The sequence below is a fragment of the Trachinotus anak genome, unplaced genomic scaffold (genome assembly GCF_046630095.1).
Source record: "Trachinotus anak isolate AG129_WGS33_773 ecotype Australia unplaced genomic scaffold, CSIRO_AGI_Tana_v1 ptg000011l, whole genome shotgun sequence".
Lineage (NCBI taxonomy): Eukaryota > Metazoa > Chordata > Actinopteri > Carangiformes > Carangidae > Trachinotus > Trachinotus anak.
In genome coordinates, this window is record NW_027273862.1 from 30,017,727 (window position 1) to 30,042,911 (window position 25,185).

At 43.3% G+C, this 25,185-nt stretch overlaps 1 protein-coding gene across 12 annotated transcripts in view; it reads left to right on the forward strand.

Moving 5' to 3' along the window:
- LOC139628276 (serine/threonine-protein kinase BRSK2-like) overlaps nt 1-25,185 on the forward strand; it is a 109,958-nt gene that overhangs the window by 44,904 nt on the left and 39,869 nt on the right. For all 12 annotated transcript variants that reach the window (XM_071489819.1, XM_071489818.1, XM_071489823.1 and 9 more), the window contains exon 2: nt 13,995-14,089. In XM_071489819.1, the coding sequence (XP_071345920.1) occupies nt 13,995-14,089 (95 nt within the window). The remainder of the gene's footprint in view (nt 1-13,994; nt 14,090-25,185) is intronic.

The following is a 25,185-nucleotide window of genomic DNA, read 5'->3' on the forward strand; positions in this document are numbered from 1 at the left end:
CTCCACAAAAAGATTCACTCCTCATAGAGTCATGTGATCAAGAGCAGCCAAAATGACAAGACGACCAAGCTCAAATACTGCTGGTGTGAATCCAGAAAGTACGGTGGCCCTGAGGGCTCAGCACACCGCAGCTTAAGGTAACACACGCAAATAGACGCAAATAGATAAATTATCATCATGGTATTATCATGTATGAATGTCCAATTAGCTGCATGACTTAGAGAGAGAGACTGAAACACAGAGGGGTTAAATTCAGTGAGTATTTACAGGATTGAGAGCTGTGTTGTTTTTTTTTTTCTTTGAGAAACAGAAGTTCTCACATTTCAGGGGATTTAAACAAAATAAAAACTATGAATAAGGCATTTGACAGTGATTTTTGAAGTGTTTTAAATTCTGAAGGCGGCAGCAGTTTTTCTTCTTTTTTTTCCAGCAGGCAACAAAAAATCTTTAAGATGATTTTAAGACGGTAATGAAAACAGTGGGAAATCTGCAGCTTTCTTAGACTCTTGGAAAAGTCCCACTAACTGTTGCAGCATCATGAGCTTCTGTGAACACCCGGCTCATTGTGGCTGCAGCAAAGACAAAAAAACATGGCTAGTACTCGAAAGGTTGCTGGTTTGAATTCTGGGGCTGTAGATGAAAGTGTTTCACAGCCTCCTTCTTCAGTTTGTGTTTGTAAGATGTGAATCAACTCATCCTCAAAAGTAAAGGCACAGAAGACAAGTAGGTTTACTGTAATAAGTTTGGAGGGGGTTGCGTCATAGAATTGGGACTTTGGCTCTTCCTCTTGGCATCAACACCACTTTTCTGTATTGTCAGAAGTGTCTCTCCTCCTCCTCATCCTCTTCTTTCCTCTCCTTTCATCATGTGGCTGAACGAGGACGTGAAGCTCCCTTTTCCCAGTTTTTTCCCACCTCTTCTCATCCTACTCAGATTTGGTTCTTTCCCCTGCTCTCTCTCTCACTCTCTCTCTCTCTCCTGTGGGTTAATTACTGTGAGTTGCTGCTTCCCCCTCAATCCTGTGAGTTACATAAAACTGAACTCATTAAAGTGAAGCGCTCAAGTTTTACCGCTCTCCTGTCATGATAAGATTTCCATCTGATGGCACGTCGGCAGCGCGGCAGACTCGTGGCCATTAAACTGGCCTGAGAGCTGTCGAAAAGACTTTACGGAGCTCGATGTCCCCGCCGCGTCCTCTGCTAAAGCCTCGTGTGCTCTGTGCTGGATGGGTAAGAGGACAGATACGTAGGCTATCAGCTATACAATGAATGTATGGCTGATTCCCTTTTTTAAAATTTTAAATTACATAATAAGTGACTTTATATTTCTGCCTCATCAGCGATTGAGGCTGGGAAAGATCAGCATCAGGAATGGCAAGAAGAAAATACTAAACTCTGCTACACACCAAACTACATTTCTCTAATCTTTTCTTCTTTCCTTGGGGAAAACTTCTTATAATTATTCAACTTTAAAAAAAAACAAAAACAACCTGAACTGCACAGGTCATTTTTTCATCCCTCTGATACGACCCAGAGGAGTGTGTCCTGAAATAGCGCCCCCTACTGCGGCAGGCGTAGGTACAATAATAAACACATACCTAGCTTAGCCTTTAATGCTGCTCCAGGACATCTCAGAGGAAAGCTCTCCACTTGTTTCTCCACCACTGACTTTACTGATTTTACATAAACACATATGACGAGCTTGTTGAAATGAGCTGTACCTCAGCCAGCTACAACAGTTCAATCACACCTCAACTCCAGACTCCTGAGAAGATGATGTGGCTTTTTGGCTGCAAGATGCTCAACTTTCTCACTTGCAGATGTTCTCTGCCAGCTGTTTGGAGATGAGCAGGTAGAGTTTCAAGTTTTTTGACTGGAGTGAGGCCCCCCAGTGGAGGCTGGGTGAAGTTGGCAGATCAGTTTTGGTCCCTGTTACCTGAACCAGGTATGAGAGGGCTGGACCTAAAGCAACCAGTGAATGGCTGTGGGTTAGAAGAAAGGTGAGTGCAGAACTCATGCTAGCATGCCAGCTAGCCTTGTGTGCTAGTTGCCTTAAACATGCTGTTAATTAGCTTAGCAAGCTAGTTAGGTAAGTAGGAGTGGACACTGTGTTACTGGCTAAGACGAGGCAGCTGAGGGTGGGTGTGGTGGGTGAGCAGCACGCTGTTGACGGTAGCAACTTTCTGTTTAACTTGTTAGCTGGTGGTAGCTTGTTAGCATCCAGCTGCTTGGTGACGTTGTAGTGAACTTGACCTGTCACAGAGGGTTGTGTTGATTGTGTGGGCACAGGTGAAGAAGGGGTGGGTGCAGCAGATCTAGAGGGGTGTAAGGCCCACACAGGGGTCACCATGTTGAATGACTGATAGTGATGCCAGAGAGTGGGGTTAAACTCTATCTAAAGGTGGGCTTGGCTTGAGAGGGCAGCTGAGGGTGGTGACTGCTTCATTGTGACATCACAAAGTTCCAGAAGTCCTGACGGCTGGTTTTAAGGCTCAGTTTCTGAATACAGGCTGTGTGCATTTCTCTGTGGACTGAGGCTTTGATACTTTCACAGTATTAATATAGAACCTAGACCTGCTTTATAATCACAAACACATGGACATCCACCTTTATACAATAAGGGACCTTTAACCGACAGATCTGTGAAGGCTATTGATCATCTATAGGCATGTAACTTTTCCTTTATTTAAAAACTTGATTTTTTTCATCCTTTTACCAACAAATCAATCATCACTGAGAAATAAATGTTTGTTTGTGTGGATGTAGTTTGTATGTGCTGTACATGGTGGAACATCCAGGTTGGTTTACAGCACAGGCAGAGATGTTGTGGATGCCTTATAACACTACAGTGGTTGTGTGTGTACGTGTGTCGGTGTATTTCAGTGATCACTCAGGGTCGAGAGCAGGAGGAGCTGCAGCCTCAACACGTAATGCTGCATTCAGGTCCTGCAGGATAGACTGTAAACATGAGTACTTGACTGTTACAGCTTTGGTAATGTTTCTAATTGTTCTCCACTACATCTCAGAAGGAAATATTTTACTTTTCTACATTTATCTGGCAGCTGGAGTAACTGAGTACCTTTCAGATTCGATGTGAATTCGGCACACCTCAGTCAGTGACATAAATTTCCGTTCATCCTTCTATCTTTTCCTCTCACCTTCATTCTTTCCTTTGTTCCTTCCTCTTTCTTTCCTTGAGTCATCTGTGAAAACATACATGTGCAATTCTGCAAAAGTAGCTTTTCCCTCTGTTCTTCAATCTGTGCTTTTACTTTGAAAAGTGAGAACAACATACTGCTTGTGCATGATGGCTTTTATTCTAGTGATTTTAGTGCTTCCATGAAGTTGGGAGACAAGCGAGAGCAAGCTTTTAAAAAATATTCTGACTTTTACTCCCTAGTTTGGGTAAAAACACTGGATCCTTCAGTTTATGAAGTAAAATATTTGAATGTAGGACTTTTAATGCAGCAGTTCTCATCCAGGATCTGAGGTTGTTTTACAGTAAGTAGGACATGTGGGAGGTTTCTCTCAGCTCTGAGGTTGCACATTGATGAATTGTGTCAACTGAAAGAGGGAAAACAGGAAATCATCGGCAAATAATGTAAATCAAACTTCTTTATAAACATACTTCCAGAAATATTGATCTGTCTGCTACAGTTTGTGTTGTGTTCATCAGTGATGGCGTCCAGTTTTACTGATACGACTTGAACGCTGCATGAAGCCTTTTACTCTCTCTCCCCCTCTCTCTCTTCTCTTGAGGCTTGACCTGCTTTCTTGGCCTTCCTCTTCTCCTCCTCCTCCTCCTCCCCCTCTTTCTCCTCACTGACGGAGGGAAAAGAGAGAGAGAGAGAGGGGAAAGAGAAAAGGAAGAGCTGGTTTTATTAATTACCTCATTAATGGAGAAAAGGGGAGCTGGTTTTGTTAGGATTTGGAGAAAGGAGGGAGGAAGGGAATTCAATATATTCAATGGGATTCGAATCGTCGGGGGAGGGACAGAAAGGGGGTGAGGAGGGGGGGGGGAGTGAAATGATGGAGGAGGGGAGGCTAACCTTGACACAGATATCCTCCGTTTCACCGGATGTGTCGATGCAGAGCAGAACAAGATTCATTCAAATGTTCAGGAGTTTACAGTAGTTAAAACACAAACAGCCGAGAGCTGATTGGTTGCTGGAGCCGCCGTGTCAGCGTCATCTGTTGCCTGGTAGATTCTCTGTGCCCAGAGCTAACCGCTGGTCTCCTCTTCTCTGCTCTCTCCTCATGCTCTCCGCTGATTGGACGGCTGCTTCCCTCTCTCAACGCGCTGATGTGAAAACAGGTAAGCACCCCTCAGGTGATCTGGTGATGATGATGATGATGATGATGATGATGATGATTTCCACTGACCTCAGCTGATCAGTGAACAATTGGTCCCCCTGTTTTTTTGCACGTCCTTGATGATGACCTACTCAGAATAAAATAGTTTTTGTTCTTGAACCCTTTTGATTACAGTTGGAGTTTGAGAGTGGAGGTCTTCCCAGGTCCTCTGGGGTCCTAGCATCCGGGACCCCGACCCTGGACCTGAGTTGGGCTGAGTTCAAATCACATTCAGTCTAATCAGGTTTTGCAGCAGGTCTCACGTCTGTATGTTTAATACTTGAGTGTTTCCAGGTGGACTCCCTATCAGCTCTGGTCATGTAGTGTGATACAGGTGCAGGCTCCAAATACTACAATACCCATGAGCCTCGGCTGCCGCTGCTCCAGTCAGAGGCAAATCAGAGTTGTGGCAAATTTGAAAATATTTTTTGTTGCAGCTGGAGAAAAACAACACGGCGCCATCATTTCTGAATTCATCCAAACTTGAGCCTCAAATTTAAACTAATTCAAGATCAGTTTCCTCAACAGAATAATCCTCAGCTTTCACTGAGGCCAAACATAAAACAGTTCTAAGTTTGGTGGTTGGATGTTGATCCATTTTCTAAATGCCCGTTGGGAGTTGTAGTTGAAGTTTTTATGCACAAAGGTTCGATCGACAATCGATCACAGAACCAGATATTTCCTATCACGGCTCTTTTTGGTGATTTAACCTGGAGACTCTCAGGACAGTTCAAGGTGTGGGAGTGACTGATCACGCTACATGGTCTCTGGGAGTGAGTCAGACTCTTAAACTCTTAAACTATGTTGGAAAAATGAAATTCTTGGTGGAGCAGCATCTCTGTTCAGGTCTTATCAGGTCCTCAGGTCCTCGTGGACCAGGTCTGACCTTCCTCTGAAGAACTGTGAGTGTAGGATTCAGGTCAGAATTAGTTGTAGTGGCGTTGAACCAAATCTACGGAGGCACAAACATGGAAAAACATTTCAAACATAAAATATGTTCATACAAATATTATTTGTTTTTATTCTTTTATATAATTTATTACTATTATTTTTAAATTTTACCAATCTTTATTTGTATTTACTTCTGTTTTAAAAAGTGTAGTATTTAAACTTTGTGCTTTTAAAAAGCAATGGATGGTCCAGATTGAGGAGGGAATCGACTGGATGCCATCAGATTTGAACAGTTTTTTTTTGTAGATGAGAATGAAGTGCCTCTGGTCACAAAGTGTGTGGTTTTCTTTTAATTATTTTCACTGCGGTACAACCCCCCCACTTGTTCGCTGAAACTATCGATTAAAAAAATGTATTTTAAAAAACGAAAGCCGTCCAAACCGAACCTTGACCATTTCAAATCCAGTGTTTCTTCACGGTCTGGAACGAGCAGCGGGACAGCTGAACAAGCGTGCGATGCCTCGTTCGTGGTCTGAAATTGATGTTCAGACCCATTTCTGTCCATGTGATCTGATTAGCTTCAGCGGGCAGCCCGCCCTCGCCGCCAGGACGGCCACGCGCCTCTCCGCCACATTGGCAAACCAGAAGCAGCTGTTAATCAATGTTACAGAGCAGCGGGGGGGGCGGAACAAAGGAGGATGGCATCATATGACTGATGGAGAGGTGGGCAATTACAGGGCTGATGTGAAGATTAATCAATATCGTTTTTCTCGCCATGTGTGCAGGAAAACGAATATGTATTGACTCTTGTGTGAGCGTCAACGTTACTTTTGAGTTTGTCTTTCTGTTTGGGTTTAAAGCGTGAATGAAAAGGAAAGGATGCTCCCTGTCTCTGTGATGAGATGTAAATAGGCCAGAGCTCAGTTTTGGCATCTGCCAGGTCTCATTCAAACGCGGGAGGCGGCGGGTCCATCAGTCTTGTCGGACAGCTGCAGACGGATCCCAGGCAGCCGCAAAACTCCCATCAGAGACCCACTGAGCTCTGCAGGTCCACTGCTGGCTGATGAGCTCCTCCGTGGCCCATTGCTCTTTGTTGAGTCTGGAGACACTGGCTCAAGAAGTAGTTTTGTTTGGCTGGAAAAAATCCCATTTGAAAGTTTGGAGTTAATGAACAGTCCTCCACATAGAAACACAGGAGTCTCTATCAGTTTGGATTCTTGCTTTGAAGTCTATTTTATTTCCTGTGTCGGACTCGGTGAAGTGGATCCATTCAAACCCCATAAAATCTCCTGCTGCCTTTGTGTCGTTCGTCTGATTCTGCAGACATAGAGAGCGAGTATCAAGTCTGCTGCTGACCGGGTGTTTCACGCGGCGTTCCCCTTCGCAACAGCCTCCGAGCTGGAACCTACCCGATGAAAATATCAGGTTTGGACGAAGTCTTCACACCACTTTTACTCCAGGAGTTTTAATGGCAGTGGTCACCTCGGCATGTGCGAGTGTTCCACCAAAACAGGTCCTGTTCTGCACGGAGCGGTGCCCACGAGGACTGTAATTGGTTCAAAGAAATACAAACAACTCAGTGTTTTTATGCCTCTGCGCCGGCGCCATATTGTTTTTGGGTTGTCCGTGCGTCCGTGCATCCGCCCCATTCATCATAGACAAAATATCTCAGTAACACCTTGACGGAACTTCTTCAGATTTGGCACAACAACCTCCTCAAGGACGAACTGATTAGATTTTGGTGCTGAAAGGTCAAGATCAGTGTGACCTCACAAAACACTTCTACTCAAGACTTCACACAGCAATTATGACAAAAATTTCACTCAAATGGTTCATATTTTATATGACTCTGAATAAACAGGGACGTTGCTGAGTGAGACAGGTCTTTGTGAGTTGTGAGTCTAATACGCTGGAAGCTTATGAACTATATCTATCATTCGCTAATCGCAGGGTTTGCAATTTGATCTGTGGCGCCTCTTGTTCATGTCTGCGTTCTTGACGTTGACCCCGTTTCCTCCTGATGGTGAGTCTGCTACCTCACATGGAGCCTCGCTATCTGTGAATGAGAGCAGGAAGATGTGAGTAATTCACCGTATGCTCTGATTTCCTCTCAGCAGTTATTGTTGTTCGTCCTGTCGTCGCTGGGGGTGTGGTGAGAAGAAACGAGCAATATGGAGCCTCGGCGAGTAAAATGTTGGCGCTCGAGTGCTCCATTGTGTTTCTATTTATAGTTCAATTAGCTGGAAGTTTCCTGTCTCTCTCTCCCTTTCTCCTTTTGTCTCCCTCCGACTCGTCTTCCCTTTACCTTCAAGTCATCCACACACAGGCGGCTGCAACGTGCTCATTATCTGCCGAGAGAAGAGAGAGCAGGACGGACTTTCTGTAACATGCAGCGTTCACCCAGCAGGCTCTGCCGCCTTCAGAAATCTCAGCCTGAAGTGGAGCAGAGGACCAGTCTCTTGCCCCCCCCCCCCGGCTTTACTTGGTGGTGTGACAGTGTGTGTGGGTGGCTGAGTGTGGCCTGCAGGTCGGCATGATGAAAAAAGATTCCTCTGCACCAAAACACTGAACCAACAAAGAAAAGAAGATATCTGCCTCCTGAGCTGACGACGCCTCAACTCCGCTCAGTCGCTGCTGCACTTAGAGCAGTTTGGGTTCTAGATGCCGTTCTAATTTAGTTTAAAAGAACATCATCTTTGTTCTTCTAGCATCACCCTTCTTTGTACTTATTACCAGGTTTTAGTCTATAATAAATACTATGATAAATACTCTGTAATACCTCAACAATTCAGTAATTTGGACAAAAAAAAAAACATGACCTGTGAGTGGACCTTACCATTTTTCTTTAGTCTACTACTGTGTTAAATGGTAAGTGAACTGCACTTATGTAGAGTTTTTCCAGTCTTATCGATCACTCAAAGTGCTTCACAATGCTTGCTACATTTTCTCCAGACACTTGTCACATCACAGGAGAAAAGTTTCTGCCGTTTTCAGTTAGTTTCCTGGAAACTTGCATCCCACTTCTCCCCTCAGCATCAGTCGAGAGTAAACAGTGCTGATGTGTCACTTCCTGCAAAGCTGAGAGACAAAACGGTGAAACAGCAGCTGTCTCCTTTCCAAAATGACACAAACAGTTTTTCCTCCTGCTGGACCAGAATCGTCCTCCTGCTGTAAATGTGATCGTGAAGCAAACAAAACATGCAGGAGACTCTGGGAGTCACTTCCTGTTTGTGTGTGTGTGTGTGTGTGTGTGTGTGTGTGAACCCAACAGGCCCGTCAGTTTATTCTGTTTTATGGAGCCAGCCTTTAACAGCCAATATGATTTGGTTGTTTGCTTTTCAGATCTGTTTCTGTCCTCCCACGGCGCCGAGATAGCAGCTCAGGGTGAAAGTGAGAGTCTCACCTGCCCATAGGTGTGAGTGTGTTTATCTACAGGTTATCCCTGTGATAAAGAAGCCAAAAGTCTATTATCAGTGCAGGAGCTGAACAACCTGTAGCTTTGCTTCCTGGAACCTGTACTTTAAAGAACCTTGTGAAGCTTTGATACCAGGTCCTTTATGTTTCCACTGTATTTTACAAACCAGGGCGTTTGGGATGTTTACGTTATTAAAAAGGTGACGGTGGGACTCAAGCAGAGATATAAGTTTAGAGATTCAAACTACTTTCTCATTTTTTGTGTTTGCTGTGCACATTGTGATTCTTCATTTTCTCTAATCTTTCATCTTTGAACAGACACCGTCTGCAGTGCTCGCTGCTTTCGTCCATGTGGCAGTGTGACAGCAGAGAAGCTGCACCAGTCACACCTGACGGCTCCCTGCAACCGGTGGAACCCGGAAGTTGCATTTGGTTTTGCATCAGAATGAGAAAATAACTTAATTGATTATTGATCCCTGCAGGGAAGTTGCCTCCTGTGCAGAGGCTGAATTTAAAATGAAAACACTTTTAAAAAAGAGCACAGTTCTACCTGTTTGCTGCAGCATGAGTGAAGAGTTCATTAAAGGTAGATCTCGGCCGTTTCACTGCTGCGGTTGCATTAATTCACTGCGCTTATTTAGCCATTGATGCTATCTTATTAGCACCTCCCAGTTTGCGATGCTAATTTATTCCGACTCCTCAGGAAGCTGTTGCGCCTGTGGTCGGTTCTTCAACATAATTATCGGCTGGTCTGTTGGTTCCAATTAGTCGGGACGACAAGAGAACAAAAGCTCCTGCTTAATGTCCAAAGACTCAAATAAGGCGGGAAAACATCTCTGTGAGGCTCTTGTTTTTACTGTCTTTACTGTTTCATGCTAACAATGATATTAATGTTACTCAAACGCGGGAGGTTCCTGGAGCAGTTCACAGCCCTTTTTTTTTATAAATATTTCAACCTCATTTGTAAGAAATCTTCATCTTAATATGTATGCATGCCAAAAGCCACTAAATACTACAATACCCATGAGCCTCGTTGGGAGACGACGGCATGAATTCAAAGTACTTGGATCTGTGGAAAACAAACAGCGCACCAGAGCTGCTGAATTCATTAAGTCAGTGTCTTAGCAGAAGAAAAAATTTGCTGGTCTGTGATTGGCTGTTTCTTGCAGCAGTGCTCTCTGGGATTTGAAGTTGACTTGTTGTGTTCACTCCTTGACTTTTTTGGCCTCTTATCTCTGACATTTTTCCTGTTTGCGGTCGGTGGCACATGTAGAATTAATCATTTAAGAAGCTTAATCTGGGCTTTGAGAGTGATTCTCTCTTTCAGCCCAAAGGCACAGAGAGCGGGAAGACGGGAGGTCTGAGCAGGACCGGAGAGGACCGGGTCTCTGCTGCCGGTCTGTTGAGTTCAGAAGTCCTGGAGATTATCGATCTGATTCAGCAGAGACGAAAACTGACTGAGTGGAGAAAAGTCGATGCAGCTCAGTGGGTCAGTCATTTGTGGCTTCCACCGGTCGCAGTTTAGTTTAATTTGCCTTCTGAAAGATTTGTCATAGAGTTTTTATCCATCTGTGGTGCACAGTGCTCACCTGTCTGTCAAACTGTGGTTGTCATGTTGCAGGCGGCTTTTATTTCTTTGTTCAGTCGAGGTGGTCCACATAAGTCTGGATGCTCTTTGATAGCACCTTTCAGAGGAATTTTCTTCTGTAAATTTAAAGCTCCATATTTTACTCTTCTCTTGTGTTTTATCTGAAGTGTTGATCTCCATCAGAAGATATATCTGTGGTTTTAAGAAGCAAAAACCATCTCAGTGTAGTTTTACATCTCCTCTCTCAGGCTTCTCTCTGGAGCTCTAGTAACAACAGGTCAGTCAGCCAATCAGAAGAGAGGATCTGAGCCTCTCTTCTGATTGGCTGACTATTTTCTGAGTGATCCAGTAAAGATATAGCAGATTTCAGGTAAACACTCAGAGAAACCGAATCCTGCAATTTCAGGTCGGCTTGGGGCATGGCTGAGAGCAGTGACTGCTTTGTTGTGACATCACAAAGTTGCAGAAGTCCTGACGGCTGGTTTTAAGGCTCAGTTTCTGAATACAGGCTGTGTGCATTTCTCTGTGGACTGAGGCTTTGATACTTTCACAGTATTAATATAGAACCTAGACCTGCTTTATAATCACAAACACATGGACATCTACCTTTAGACTGGGTGGAGCTTTAAATTAATCTGAACTGAATTAGAATCCAGATGTTCCCTGAAAACAAAGATAATAGTTATGTCTCTGCTCTGTGTCGAGACTTAAACAGCTGGAGTGACAGGTTCAGTTCACTTCTTGTTAGATGCAGTGAATCTAAGCTGTTACTGAGAATGAATTTTGAGTTTTTAACTTTACTAATCGAGCTACATATAGGCTGTTATATGTGTAGACCAGACCAGTCAGGTGGTCGAACAGTTTCCAGGATCCAGATTCATCTCCGACTCAACTTCTTTCATGTATTTTATGGTTATTGTTCTGCTCGTCAGATCCATAAAGCACCAGAATTCACACTAACAAAAGTGTTTCAAACAACAAATGTAAAAGCTTCCACAGACTCATCCTTCCTGAGTTTTTCAGAAATGAGGCTGGGAGAAACAAAGTGGCTGTTTCTTTATGTGTAAATGTCACAGATTATTACTCTGGGACCCAGCTGAGTTACATAATGATGTTAATAACTGAGACGCACAGTGAAAAATGTCAAACATAAAGTGCTTTTATGGGTTTTGTGCTGGATCAAATACATATATCTGTCTGTTCAGACGTTTAGGTGCCAGAGGGGTAATTATGAGACCAGAAAAGCTGCACGGACGATTATGGCAGCACAGATGTGTTTTTAGTGGAGATAGGTCATCGTTACAGCCTCACTGGGCCCATGAAGCTGTAACACACACTGACGTTATAATGCATCTCCCTCCTCAGAGCAACATGCCTGTACCAGTATTTCATCAAGACACAGAGTTTATATCGGACCTCATCATGTTTTCTTGTCTTTCTTTGACACCTGGATCAGTTACAGTTAATGACCTGTTAATATTTACCTGACAGTCCTTTCACAAGCTTGTCTGTGATTATACAGCAGTGCTGACCCAGTATGGGAGCTACTGCCCTACATTATAGTTTGACAAAAAAAAAATCAAATTTCTTTGTGTAAAACTTGTTGAATTTAGATTTAAGGAAAATCTTAATGTTCACTTACAGGTCATGACTTTAGATTTAAAAATGAATTATTATGAGCAGTCGTAAACCCAACATGTGCAGCAGCATGGAAACATGTCTTCATGTGCTGAACTGTCCAGAAATGTTACTGTGGACGTGACCTCTGTGACCTTGATGCCACCAAGCTCTTGTTCCTATAGAGTTTGAATGAACTTACTCTCTTGTAAGTTGCTTTAGTAAAAAAAAAAAAATCTGCCCAATGAATGGTCGAGGCAGACGGCCGCCCGACCGGAGCCTGGTTCTGTCTGAGGTTTCTGCCTCTTAAAGGAATTTTTTCCTTGGTTTCTGGTTGTAGTGACAATGTGTTTCTTTTGTTTAGTTTTATTGTGATTCATCTACAGACAATTGAAGTCAAGGTGCAAAAGAAATTTAAAAAAAATAACCTTTGCCTAGACGCAGCAGCTCAGGAGGTCGACCGGTCTCCCGGTTTGATCCCCGGCTCCTCCAGGGAGCGTTTCCTTCAGACACTGAAACCTGTAAATGCTCCTGATGCTGCACTGTCAGTGTGTGAGTGTGAGCGAATGAGACATACACTGTAAAGTGCTTTGATTGGTGCTGTATAAAAGTCCATTTACCGATCCAATCCGCTTTTAGCTCCATCAGCTCCTGAAAGAAACGTGTGTCTCTTCAGCTGCTGAGTGTATTGGCTCAAGATTAGATTCTCAAATCGTTTAGAGAAGGTGAAAATAATTTTCAGTTGATTCATGAAGCTCTGGACACATTTAACTGTGAGCTCTGTCTGTGGGTTTTCATGGAGGGTGATCCGACAGAGCTGCCTTGTGTTGTGCTAAGCAGTCGTAGCTGCTCTGACAACAAGATCAATGAGACCTGGTGAATGTGGCCCATGACGCCCTTTCAGCTCTAACTGGAGACATAAAAGACCCCCCCCCCATTGGCCCAAACACACCCGCTGCTCTCAGCTCTACTCGTTTCTCTGTGAGGGAAATCACCCTTCACATAGCGTGACACTCGTCTCCTGTGAAACGTATATGCAGCGTGAGGTAATGAACAGGTGCATATGCGCAGTGGCATTTTCCCAGTGGCGTCTGCAGACCTTCAGTACAAAGTAAACCACAGTCCCCCCGGCGTCAGGGCTTTGATAGTGATGGATGGAGCCATTGTGGCTGTGATGAGATGGAGCCGTCGCGTGCTGACATTTCTGTTGCGGCGTGAGAGTCTCGTCAGGTGAGCTCTCAGATGTGCACAATGAAAAAGAGACTTGGGACTTTAAAGAGTCTGAGTCAATTGAGTTTTTCCTGCTTGTTTTATGTTCTGTAAACTCACAAACAACATACAGCTGAAATTAAATGTGAAAAGTTCAAGATGTTGATGATAAAATTGATATTTTGACATTTATTGTTTAATGATGTATTAACTGTAACTCCCCCTGTGGACCAGTGGAGGCTGCTCCACAGGTATTATACAATATTAATAATATATACTATGTCTTCATAGGACATGTTTTTATACTGCTTATAAATGCTAAATAAGTTGTTCCAAGCCGTGGGAAGTTGTCATCCCGACCTGGAAACAGTTACAGCACATCGCTCTTTTTTACATTTCAGTTTGTGCATGATTGAACAAACCAGGTACAGTTTCATAATTGGAGAGTGGCAGAGGTGCTTAAAGGAGAATATTTTTAATCTGCAGTCTTTATGCTAAGCTAAGATAACTGTCTCCAGCTCATCTAACTCTTGCCAACTCCTCAGTGTTGATATCTCCCTAAAAAAGAACATTTCTCCATAGCATCATTACACCACCTGAGGCACCACTTGTGCAGCTTTTTTTTCCAGCCTCGTCCATTTTGCCTTGAAACCCTGGACTGGGTTCATCTACAACCATCTGGCTCAGTGGAGTGTGTGGTAGTGATTTGAGGGTAGCATTGACTGGCGCCCCAGAGGATGATGGGAAGCCTTGAGTGTAATGTCATTTATGCAGATGTACGACTCCTTTTCACCCACCCCCCCTTGTTATCATCGCGTCCGGTTTTTTTTTTGTTTTTTTGTGCAGAATATTTTGAAGTGTTCTCTCAGCGTGAATCACACTTTGAGGAAATGACTTCATTTAATTGAACCTTTGTGTTTCAGGTCTGGTGAAGCTGGGCGTCCACTGCGTCACGTGTCAGAAAGTCGCCATAAAGATCGTCAACAGAGAAAAGCTCAGTGAGTCTGTGCTCATGAAGGTAAGACACTTACTTGTAAATACACTACTGTCCTCTCCAGTATGTTCACCTGTAGGAGCTTCATGTGTCTGATGAGACGTAAAATGACTGTAACTGTTCAGTAAATCTCTAAAACAGCTGCTCGCTCTAGTTTCTAACTAAAGTTACTTCAACAGAAGGAGATGGTGCATTTGTTGGGGACTATTTTCAGTGGCGAATTAATCCACATTTGATGCTCTACTGAGAGTTTGTAGCAGCCGGACGGTGTGTGTGTATGTGTGTGTGTGTGGGACTGAGTCAAAAGAAACTACAGTGATGAAGGAACATGTCACACAGCGAGAGTCACTGATATGTTTTAATAGTTTCTGGAAACTGTGGTGCTCTGCGGCTCTGAGGAATCAGATACATCAGGCAGACTCATCTTTCAAATCCAAACATCTGGATTGAGAGAACATCACTCAAAAGCAGTGGCTGGTCACAGGACGGTCACGTGACGTCGTGCTTCCTGTAATAAGAACAACATTCAGTCCGGCCTCTCTTCCAGATGTTCCATCCTTCAGACTCGCAGCCACAAGAACAGGAAATGGACCGAAGTGACTCACTGGTTCAGCCTCACACAGAGCAGGTGTTTAGACGTGCACGCTGACCAGACTCCTCACCGTGCACTCCACCGTCCAGCTGCAGCTTGAGCAAACAGCTGGATGCAGATAAATCAGGCAGGATGAGTCACACGTGGAAGATATTAAAGGTTCAGTTATGAAAAAAATTTTCATGATGATGTTATAACTTCATCTGGGAAACAAGAAGAGCAGCAGGGACGCTGACAATAACTGGATCCATTGTTAACAGGAAAGTAAAGATTTGTGCAGCTTTACACAAACCTAACAACAACATGACGCGACTGTAGTGGCAGTTAGATTTTCCAATGTTTGACTCCTCCACAGTTTTTACAGCAAAACCTCACAAAGTCGTTTTCTGAAAAAAAAAAATGTGACAAAGCAGAAGAGCCGTCTGATCTGAGTGATGGAAACCTCGATTCACCGAGTGAGTTCTCCTCTTTTACATCATGTAAAAAAAAAGGTGTCTGAGTCTGTAAATACTGATTTGACAGCACCCATCACACACACACACACACACACACACACACACACACACACACACAGAACATTTTGTGTGTATAATTAGCAGCTGGTTTAGTGTCATTTGAAGATATTTTTGACAAGACAGGCTCATCACAGCTGCTTTATCAAGCAGCAAGGGACACACAAAGGATGTGTGTGTGCGTGTGTGTGTATGTGTGTGTGAGTGAGTGACTGTGTGTGAGTCATAGATTGGACCTGCTTTGATCAGCAGCAGCTAATTTTCTGTGCATCACATCTCTTTGCTTCTTCTGTCCACACCTTAACTACATGGCAATTACATATCTGTGTGTGTGTGTGTGTGTGTGTGTGTGTGTCTTTGTCTTCATATGTGTTGGTGTAACCAGCCCATTTACCGTAGAAGTTGTATCTTTGTGTTGTTAACTGTCCTTTCATCCTAATGAGCTGAGTGTGTGTGTGTGTGTGTGTGTGTGTGTGTGTGTGTGTGTGTGTGTGAGTGTGAGTGTGAGTGAGTGTGGGACACTTCACCGTCGTCATTACTCCGGCAGATAATTGGCTGTTAACACCGATGTTCCTCAGCGTGGAGACGGGTGTTCGGTTGTCAAGTGCAGTGACATCTCATCAGTGATGTCACCGTAACTTTGAAGTCAGTTTGAACACAGTGAAAGAAATTAGTGGCACTTAAAGGTCAGAGAGCTGCAAGCTAATTGGTTGAAGGTTTACTTTGGTTTTCTTCTCATAGTTTCTGTCAGTTATAACCACACTGTGATCACCGCCATACTTAGCATAAGCTGCTAGTTTATATAGATTATGTTGAAGTTACTGCGAGCAGTTTACATCAGTTAGAGGGTTAACTAATTGTCCAGCTCACTGTTAGCTTGAATCTGACATGTTAGAGAATTTAACTGGGTTACAGTGGAGGCACTGTGCTGTAAAGCTCCTTCAAAATAAAAGCTTCTATTTTCTGCACAAATGTAATGTTTAATCTTTTTGTGGCAAAGAGTTCTAAGATTTAGTGGACTGAATCTTTTTATTATTTTTTTTTAGAGTGTGGTCCTGGTTGGTTGCAAGACGTATGAACAGGTCCTAAGACATTTTGCTTCCATCACAAGAGGAGCTAGTCCAATAGAAAACAGTTATCCTGAGAGTTTAAATAAAAAAACACTGCTGTTATTCTCCTGCTGAGGAAAACCTGGATCAGTCCTGCATTTGCAGTTGTAAATTTTTTTTTTTTTTTATCAGTAAACCTTCAGTGTCGTAACACAACACTTTGGTGTATTGTTGGTTTTCCCGCTTTCATTTCCATCAGATTATCACCAATCAGTGCGTTGTGTTTGTAATTAGATGTGAGCGGAGGAGATGAAGGGAGCAGATGCTCGGCTCGGACGATTTTTTCCTGCTCTCCTCGCTCGTATCTGAGCTCTGCTTCTCAGCCGTTCCCTCCTCTGTGTGTGTGTGTGTGTGTGTGTGTGAGAGTGAGTGAGGGAGGGGGGGTTGCCCCGCGCAGCAGCAGCTTCCTCTAATCTTTTCCCGCCTCTGTCTTATTTTAGAGGGACGCTGCCAGGGCCCCTGTTGTCATGGCAACAGGCAGCGATTGGCCTGAGTTATGGCCGTTGTGTTCTCACACAATGAAGTCTTACCGGCCACATACAAATATATTTAAAAAAAGTAAAGAACAAAAAAAAACAAAAAAAACAAGAGGTTTGACGGAGGTCCATGTTTAAAACATGACGTTCACCTCCGCTCTGCTGCTCCTGCCTCAGCTGACATTTTGAGGAGACCTTATTTTATCCCATTTTGTTTGACATTTTCAGAGAGCTGCAGGTTCACTTTTCTTTTTTTTTTTTTTTTCTTTTTTGCTTCTTTTATCTCAATGTTTGCAAAGCTTTGGATGAAGTCTTTGGAGGTTTTGCATATGAATGTATCCTCTGTTCACAAGACACAATACAACACACATTTACATTTCCCTTGTTCATTGTTACACATTGAACCTCTTAAAGGAAACACTCAAAACATTACCATATAAATACTTTTTTTTTTTTTAGATCTTTATCCACAACGGATACAGTTTATCAGTTTATATCCATTTCAGAAAGTTTTCCCATTGGCTGAACTAAACGCTCCCTCTCTGGTTTCCAGGAAGGAAAAGGAGGCTGCGCTCATGGGAAAAACATCTTCAGACGCTTAAAAAAAACCCCAAAAAAACTCTGTACGTTTACCTGACAAAGAAACAAGTGAAGTTTGACTCTTGTCTGTCAGGAGCTGAGTGTCGTTACAGCGCTGTGACTCCACCCTGGTTCTCTCGACCCGGGTACGACCCACAGGAGCGTGTCCGCGCTGAAATCTAAACCAAGACGTTCCCCAGCCGCCCACACACGCACCGTGCGTGCACTGTGCTCCTGGCCGCGCCGCTAACACGGCCAAAAACATCCTCCAGCTTTCCCCTCCGCTGCTGCTGCTGCTCTTTGTCACGTGCTAATGCAAACATGATTATGCAACACATTATTGTGTCCCCACAGCCTTCCTATATCTACCAGATAGAGTGTGTGTGTGTGTGTGTGTGTGTGTGTGTGTGTGTGTGTGTGTGTGTGTGTGTGTGTGAGATGAGCAGCCTGACATTTACAACGCTACTTCACCTTACATGTGGAGGGGTCACCCTGATGTCAAACCTGACATTTACAGCAGAGTCTCAATGCAGCTAATGGACAGTCTCATTAGACCAGACACGGGGGGGGGCTGCTAGCATGAGCGGATAACAGACAGAGGACAGCTGCAGCTCACAGACACACACACACACACACACATTGCATTTGATTTGATTCAGTTTGTCATTTGATGTCATCATCAATACGTTATAAAAGGTATTGATTATTGGGGGACAATCAGGATGTTATTGACGACCACATGCAGCAAAATAAATGAAACTGTAATTTCTGCTTCAAGCTGGTTAAACCTTGAATGTCAAACAATGGTTGGCATACAGTTTTTGGTGTGTGTGTGTGTGGGTGTGTGTGTGTGTCTTCAGTCTAGTCCTGAGGGAGCACTTGTGTGGTGAGCATGAAAGTACACGACCGGCATTAAGCATTGAAGGGTGTGTTGTCTGTCTGTGTGTGTGTGTGTGTGTGTGTGAGCATGCGATTAAATCTCTTTCCATTTGAAGTGCAGCAGATTGTGCATCGGAGCTCTTCAGAGGTCAAACACCCCCACCCCCCCGCCCCCCCCACGCCCGACTGGACTCATTTCATCTCCTCAACGAGTGGCTGGTTGTGTTAATGGTGTCAATACTGACTTAACTGTGTTGATTCTACCCAGTGCTCCTGCTGCATGAAGTGTGTGTGTGTGTGTGTGTGTGTGTGTGAGATGGGAGAACAGGACCCTCAGTGTCTATGACAACATTGTGTTTGGTTTCACACCTGATCCTTGATGACACAGAAACAGGTTCGTTATCTCTGATTGACGCTCAGCTATTATCTAATATTAAGATGATGCATTAAAAAAAAAAAAAAAAAAAAAGTAATTACATACATATTTCTAATTAGCATTTAAATGATCCATTGAAAATTCAACTAGAAAAAAAAAATCATTAAATTTACCAGTTAATAATTATGTTCTTTTCCCTCAGTCTGTGTTTAAATAAAGAAACGATAAATACATTTAGAAGTGGAAATGCAAAAGATATTAAATTTAAATCTGGTTCCGCTGCATCTCGAAGTTAACGTCCCCTGATGTGACCTTCACACTTTGTGTTGTGCGACAACACTTCTCTTTCCTTCAATGCACACAAACACAAACCGTGTGAGTGGAGGTCATCTCAGAGTCAAATAATATGTTTAAATCCATCAGTTTGTGAAATCATTTTCTTCATTTGCTCTTTGTAACCTGGAAGTTTGTGTCTGACTGCTCGTGTTTGTGCAAATTGGCAGCAGTGAGCACGATGTCAGAAATCCAATCCAATCAAGCTTTATTGATATAGCACCTTTCATGAAAATACTGCAATACAAGGTGCTTAACATTAATAAAAAAACACATTTAAAATAGACAAAAGTAAATACGTTTAAGTGACGGCTCAGCTAAAGAAGAAAAGTCCCTTAAAGAGAGAAGAGAGCGTTACAGTGGTCAAACCTGCTGGAGATGAAAACGTGCACGAGTCTCTCAGTATCTGCATCAGGGAAATCCAGATTGTAATAACTCAGGACCACGGTTCAAATCCCCAACCAGAACCAAGAGCTGCGAGAGTCTGAACAGAACCATAAAACTGTTTAATAAAACTGAGATCAGAGGTAAACAGTTTATTGGTACATTCATTAACAGCATTTCCTCGTTTTCACAGCCTGTACACATTCCACACAGGAACATAACGCATGTCCTTAACCACACACACGCACGGGTCAGAATCTGCACACAAGTGACAACGATCAGTTTAAGGGACGAAACGTTGTGCAGGAGCAGAGCGACCTCTGGTCCTGTTGCTGCAAAGTGTGGATTCAGGTGATGATCAGTGTCATCTGCTGTTGTCAGGGGAAGCTGAGTGATTCATTCACGTCTGACAGGTCAGGGCTACGCAGTACATGTCATCATGATGAGTTTGTTTTTCTGGGTTTTTTTGGAGACAGTTTTGAAATAGGGCTGTGAAACGATTCATTTTTTCTTAATCGCAATTAATCACATGTTTTATCACATGATTAAAATTCTATTGTTTTGCATTTCAGAACAGTTTTCACTTCGTTTCACGAAGTCAGTCTGTCTGAGCTAGAAGCTAACGTTAGCATGTCTAGCGTGTAATTATGAAGATGTCTGATCATTTATTCATCTGTAGACGAGCTCTGGGTAAGTTATATTTTTATTTTCCAACTCATTCGATCTTCACCACGAAGATTCAGGCGTTGGATTTAAACACTTTAGGTCTCCTGACACGCCCCTTTATGCAGACTGGAACCGCCCCCTTTTGCTCCATAGACATGACTCACCATAAAGCATCTTGCTCCGCCGTGTAAAATCTTTGCAGGAAGTGTCTGTGGCCACTTGACAACAAGTAAGGGTGTGTCAAAGGGTCAAAATAGTAGCAGCCAAAGATTCTAGAACGTAGAATCTAGAATAAAAGAATCTTAGGCAACACGCAATTAACACAATTTAAAAAAAAAAAAAAACGAGTTATGCTTTGTCCTTTATCTCAGCGTGAGTAACACGTTAGCGCTGACAGCCGTAGTTTGAAAATGAGTTGTGTATAAATGTAATTTGCAGGAGGCAGGTTTGGAGAGAGGCACTGTTGACAGGTTTTAAAGAGCCATCACAGTAAAAGCAGGAGGGGGAACGTTCCCTGTCCTGCTCTGAGTTCTCGTACTTGCTGGAAGTTGCATCACGTCGTCGTCGTCCTGGACGTCTCCGCTGCTGCCGCCCTTTGAGTGACAGAGCGGTGACAGATGAGTGAAAGGGTTCTGATTACAGTCCACCAGAGAAGAGAGCATCTCCCCCCCACCCCCGTCCTCCACCCCCGCCTCCCCCACCGTATGTCTGCCGGTGATGTTTTCTGTCTGATGCAGTCACACTCTGAGGAGGCTGCTGGCTCCGTCCCACTCCTCGCCAGACGCCTGGTCGTTACCCTCTCTTCCTTTCTCCTCTTCCTCCCCTTTCCTTTTCTTACTTGCCATCTAATTTCCATTATCTCTTGGCTCTCCTTTCCCTTCCTTTCTCTCCTCTCCTCTTATCTTCTTTCCCTCCCTTTCTTTCCTGTCCTTTCATCTCCTTCATTTTTCTATCTCCTCCTGCCCTTTCCTTTTATTTCCCTTCATTTCCTTTTTCATTCTCATGTCTCTTTCCTTTCCTCTCCTTCTGTCCCTTCTCTTTTCATTTTCTTACTTCTCCTTTTTTTCCCTCTTTTTTCTTTCCTCTTTTTTTTTCCACTCTTTCACTCCCTAATCTTTCTTTCCTTTATCTTTCTACCATCTCCTCTTCTTCACTTTATTCTTTCCTTCCCTTCCTTTCCTCTCCTCCCTCTCACTTTTTGCGTTGCTTCATAAAACATCTGGCTGTTCTGTCTCCTCTGCCGAATCACCCAAAGTGGTCGGCGGCAGCCGTTTAATTGCACCGCTGCCGTCTGACTGTGATTGGAGACCAGTTGAGAATGGGTGGGCCGTCCTCCTCCGCTCTCCTCCTCTCGCTCGGACGTCATGGCAACAGATGGCGGTTTGATTACCAAGCGGATGTTCCAATTTATCACCCCTCATGCCCCCTCAGCTCTGTATCGTGTTTCAATTAAATGGGGATTTGGAAGCAATGCGCAGTTACCACGGTCAATCCTCATAATTCATTAAGAGGAGTGATCACGCGTGGAGGCGTTGACTGGGGGAGACGTGCTGCCATGAGTCAGGAGCTCTGAGCTCCTCAGTGGGCTGGAGGAAAATTGGTATCAGCAGGGTGTGAACGCAAAACCTGCCAGAGGCCGAGCCCTGGTGGAATCAATAAGGGTCACATAAGTTTTGAGGTGTTTGAGTTCGTTTGTTTTATACAATAAAAACTTTTCATACCTTCTGACTCATGGTTGGAGCTCTGCCACGGCTAGATGAAACTCTGCCAGTAGACTCATCAGGACAAAAGATTAACGACTGTCTTTTTTTGTTGCTGTTGTTAAAACCTCTTGACTCCCACAATGCATTTGGGCAAGGGTTCCAAAAGTAAAAGTCTGTTGTATTTATATCTGAATAGACAATGTTAGGTGACTCACAGTTGGAGCTTTTCAAGGCTTGGATGGACGTAGCAAGGGCGTAGGTTTGGTCTCAACATTGGTGGGGACACAACAACCCGTAAAAAACAAAGAGGACTTTTTAATGCTGTCAACTAAGATCTGTATTTATTGTATTTACATATAGATAAAGAACTATACACAGTAGCAGATCAAAGATTAAAAGTAAACTTAAAACCATTCCACCATGCCTAAGTTGGTCGTCTTGGAGACGTAGTTATATCTAATATGACTTCACTCCAAACAGAGTGAGAACAAGTTCATTCAGATATCGGTAGGGACATGTCCACATCCAAACCTTCGCTTGTGGTCCATAGCCAATGATTTCAGACACAGCCGTAGACAGCTAATAGCAAGCTGAAGACAGAGTGTATTTAGTCATATTCTGGCATATTTATCTCGGGTATTTGGCACATTTTTTCCTTTGTGAATCCATTTGCAAATGTTGTGAATCTACTCTGACCACAGTTTGGAATCCTCTGCGAAGTCTCAAGCTTCAAACTTAAATGAGGCAGCGAGTGTTAGATACTCAGACAATTTCTTGTTTTTTTGCTGGAATGTTGTTTAAGTGCCTTTGGGTGGCCGGCTGTGTCAGTCAGTCAGTCATTGTGTTTAGATGGCGTGTCACAAAACTGACTCACTCTGGACAAAGACGTTGTATACCGCACGGCCCGAGTCATTGTCCATATGGCAGATCCTCTCAGATAGGTCACCATCAGTCTTCCCCAGCTGTCTGACTTCACACTCGGCTTTGAATTATCACGGATTATGTGTCAGAAATGTATCAGTGGAAGGGGAAAAATAAAATCTGGACCAACCTGACCAGGCTCACCACATCATCTGACCACCACTCGACTGATTACAGACTACCTGTGAAGTTTGACAGAAATATAACGGTGAGCAATTTGTCTTTGCAGTCTGGCTATGACCATCACACTTCACTGCACATCTCAACTTTGGCACCAGCTGATTAATTGACAAGAGCTGGCTCACCCTGCCCTTGGTGCATCAGTTCCTGCATCAGTTGAAAAACCTGTCACGGACGGAGACAATGACTTGGGGACAGTTGCAGATGTCAGCATTAAGTGCACAAACTGATTAAAGCTGATGGCTTGAATCAAGCAAATTGTGCTTAACTGCTTTGGAAGGACAAGAGATCTTTTTCTTTGGATGAAATGGATGAAGCAATACTGCAGACACTTTACTGCTCCACGAAAAGATTGAACGTGGTTTTGAGTCATGAGACAGGAGTGGATGGCACAAAGACCCTACATGACTTTGATCTAGGGCTCAACAATTAATGGAAATATAATTTAAATGGTGCAACAGAGACAACCTGGTCAACAAATCATATTCTCCAGACGTAAAGACCCAACAAAAATTGCATCAACTTTTTTCTCAGTGAAAATGAAATTTAAAAATGATCAATGCAACTGAAATCGTGACTCATATCACAAAATAATCTGCCAAAATAATTGCAATATCATTTTTTTGCATGTCCTTTAGCCTTACTTTGAACTGCATTAACATGTCGTCTGGGTAGTGACGTAGAGAAAAGTACAAGTATTGACTACGTCACCAGGTTCCTGTGTGATGCTGTGTGCACTTAGAGATAGTACGTGGAGCTCAGACACCCACACAGAGGAGGACAACCACTGCGTCTTGATCATGATGCCTTTCTGTGAAAATACATTGGACAGGTCCAACTGGTAGGAGACCCTGGGGTGGACCCACAGCACTGTGGGGATTTCATTACCTGACTAGTCTGAGAGGACGTGAGAGGACGTCTGGGGCTTCTGTGTCAGAAAGATGGATGGTTTGACACTAACCTCAGGTGAAGGTGTGTTCAGCTCAGTATGGACACAAACTGTGTGTGTGGTACAGCGGGGGGGGGGATAAAAAACTTCAGATTCAGCGAGAAGATGAACAGAGGTTTAATCAGCTCATTTACACCCGTGAGTATCTGGTGAACTCACCACAGGAGCTGGACCTCTAACTCCACTACACGAGTCTGGGTCTGAGCTCAGGAGTGAACCACAGTCCTGAGGGCATCGACTGAACTGTTGCACCAAATACTGAAAACAGTCACATACTGAGGCTGTCATTGTCTCAGTGTTTGGTCAAATACAACCTCTTTTAATTCCTATAAGTCATTGTTTTCCACTGATTTCTTCTTTATTTAGGCTAAACTCTTTAACCTGTTGCTAATAAGATAGAAACAGTTTGTGTTTCAATACAACAAAGTAAGGTTAAAAAAAAGTGTTGTTTTAATATTGATACCAATATTCAGCACCAGAATGTAAAAGGCTAACGCTGCAGCTAAGAATTTATTAAAAGTATCAGATAAAATAACGTTTGCAGATATGTGATTGCACCTTGCGCGTCTTCTGCTGCAGGTGGATGTTTAAGCTCTTTCCTGTCAAATCCTCACGATCAATCAAACTTTATTTGTACAGCACTTTTCACAGTGTTTGACAGGTGACCGACTACATTAAACTACAACTCATAAGACTTTAGAAAGATGGACAGGAAAACACTGGCAGATTAATGAACCCCAAAAACTAAATTCAAATGATAAAAATTTGCCTCAAGTTGAAACACCTCCAGTTGTCATAAAAGCTTATAAAGTCAGAAATTAGATATTAAATGGACTCTCTGTTATCAAACCTCTAGAGCCACATAAAGCTATTAGAGCTGTTTGCACAGGCTGATGAGTTCACTGATAGTGATGCTGGCTTTAATTTATCAGACTTATTAGGTCAGATCGTCAAAATCATGGCGGATATAGAACCCATCCTTCTTTTCTAGCATTTTAAATTAATTATGCACATGACATCTACTGTAAGGACAGCTGAGGTCATGCTGATGGGAAATAATCTCTGGTGAGGGGATGATGAGGGCCAGGACTGTGGTCTGCAGGAACTTTTTGTCTCGCTTCATACTTTCTGCACTTGACTTATTCCAGTTCCTAAGATCCTGGGCTGTGATACGTCAAAGAAACATCGGGATTCTGATATTGGTCCAATGCATTTACATATTCTTAAGCTACTATTGCCTTATATTAATGTATCAAGCACCCTTAATCTAAAGCGCACACTTCTTTTTCCCTTACAATCTGCATTACGCTTGACTTAACATGATAAAAGCTTATATGTTAATGCCTTTTTAATGAAAGTGAACACAGCTGGAAACTTTTCTGCTAATTCGTCTCAACAGAGAAGATGAGCCTGAGATAATTGAGGTGAGCAGGGGACAGCGGTGCAGGATTAGTTAAGATT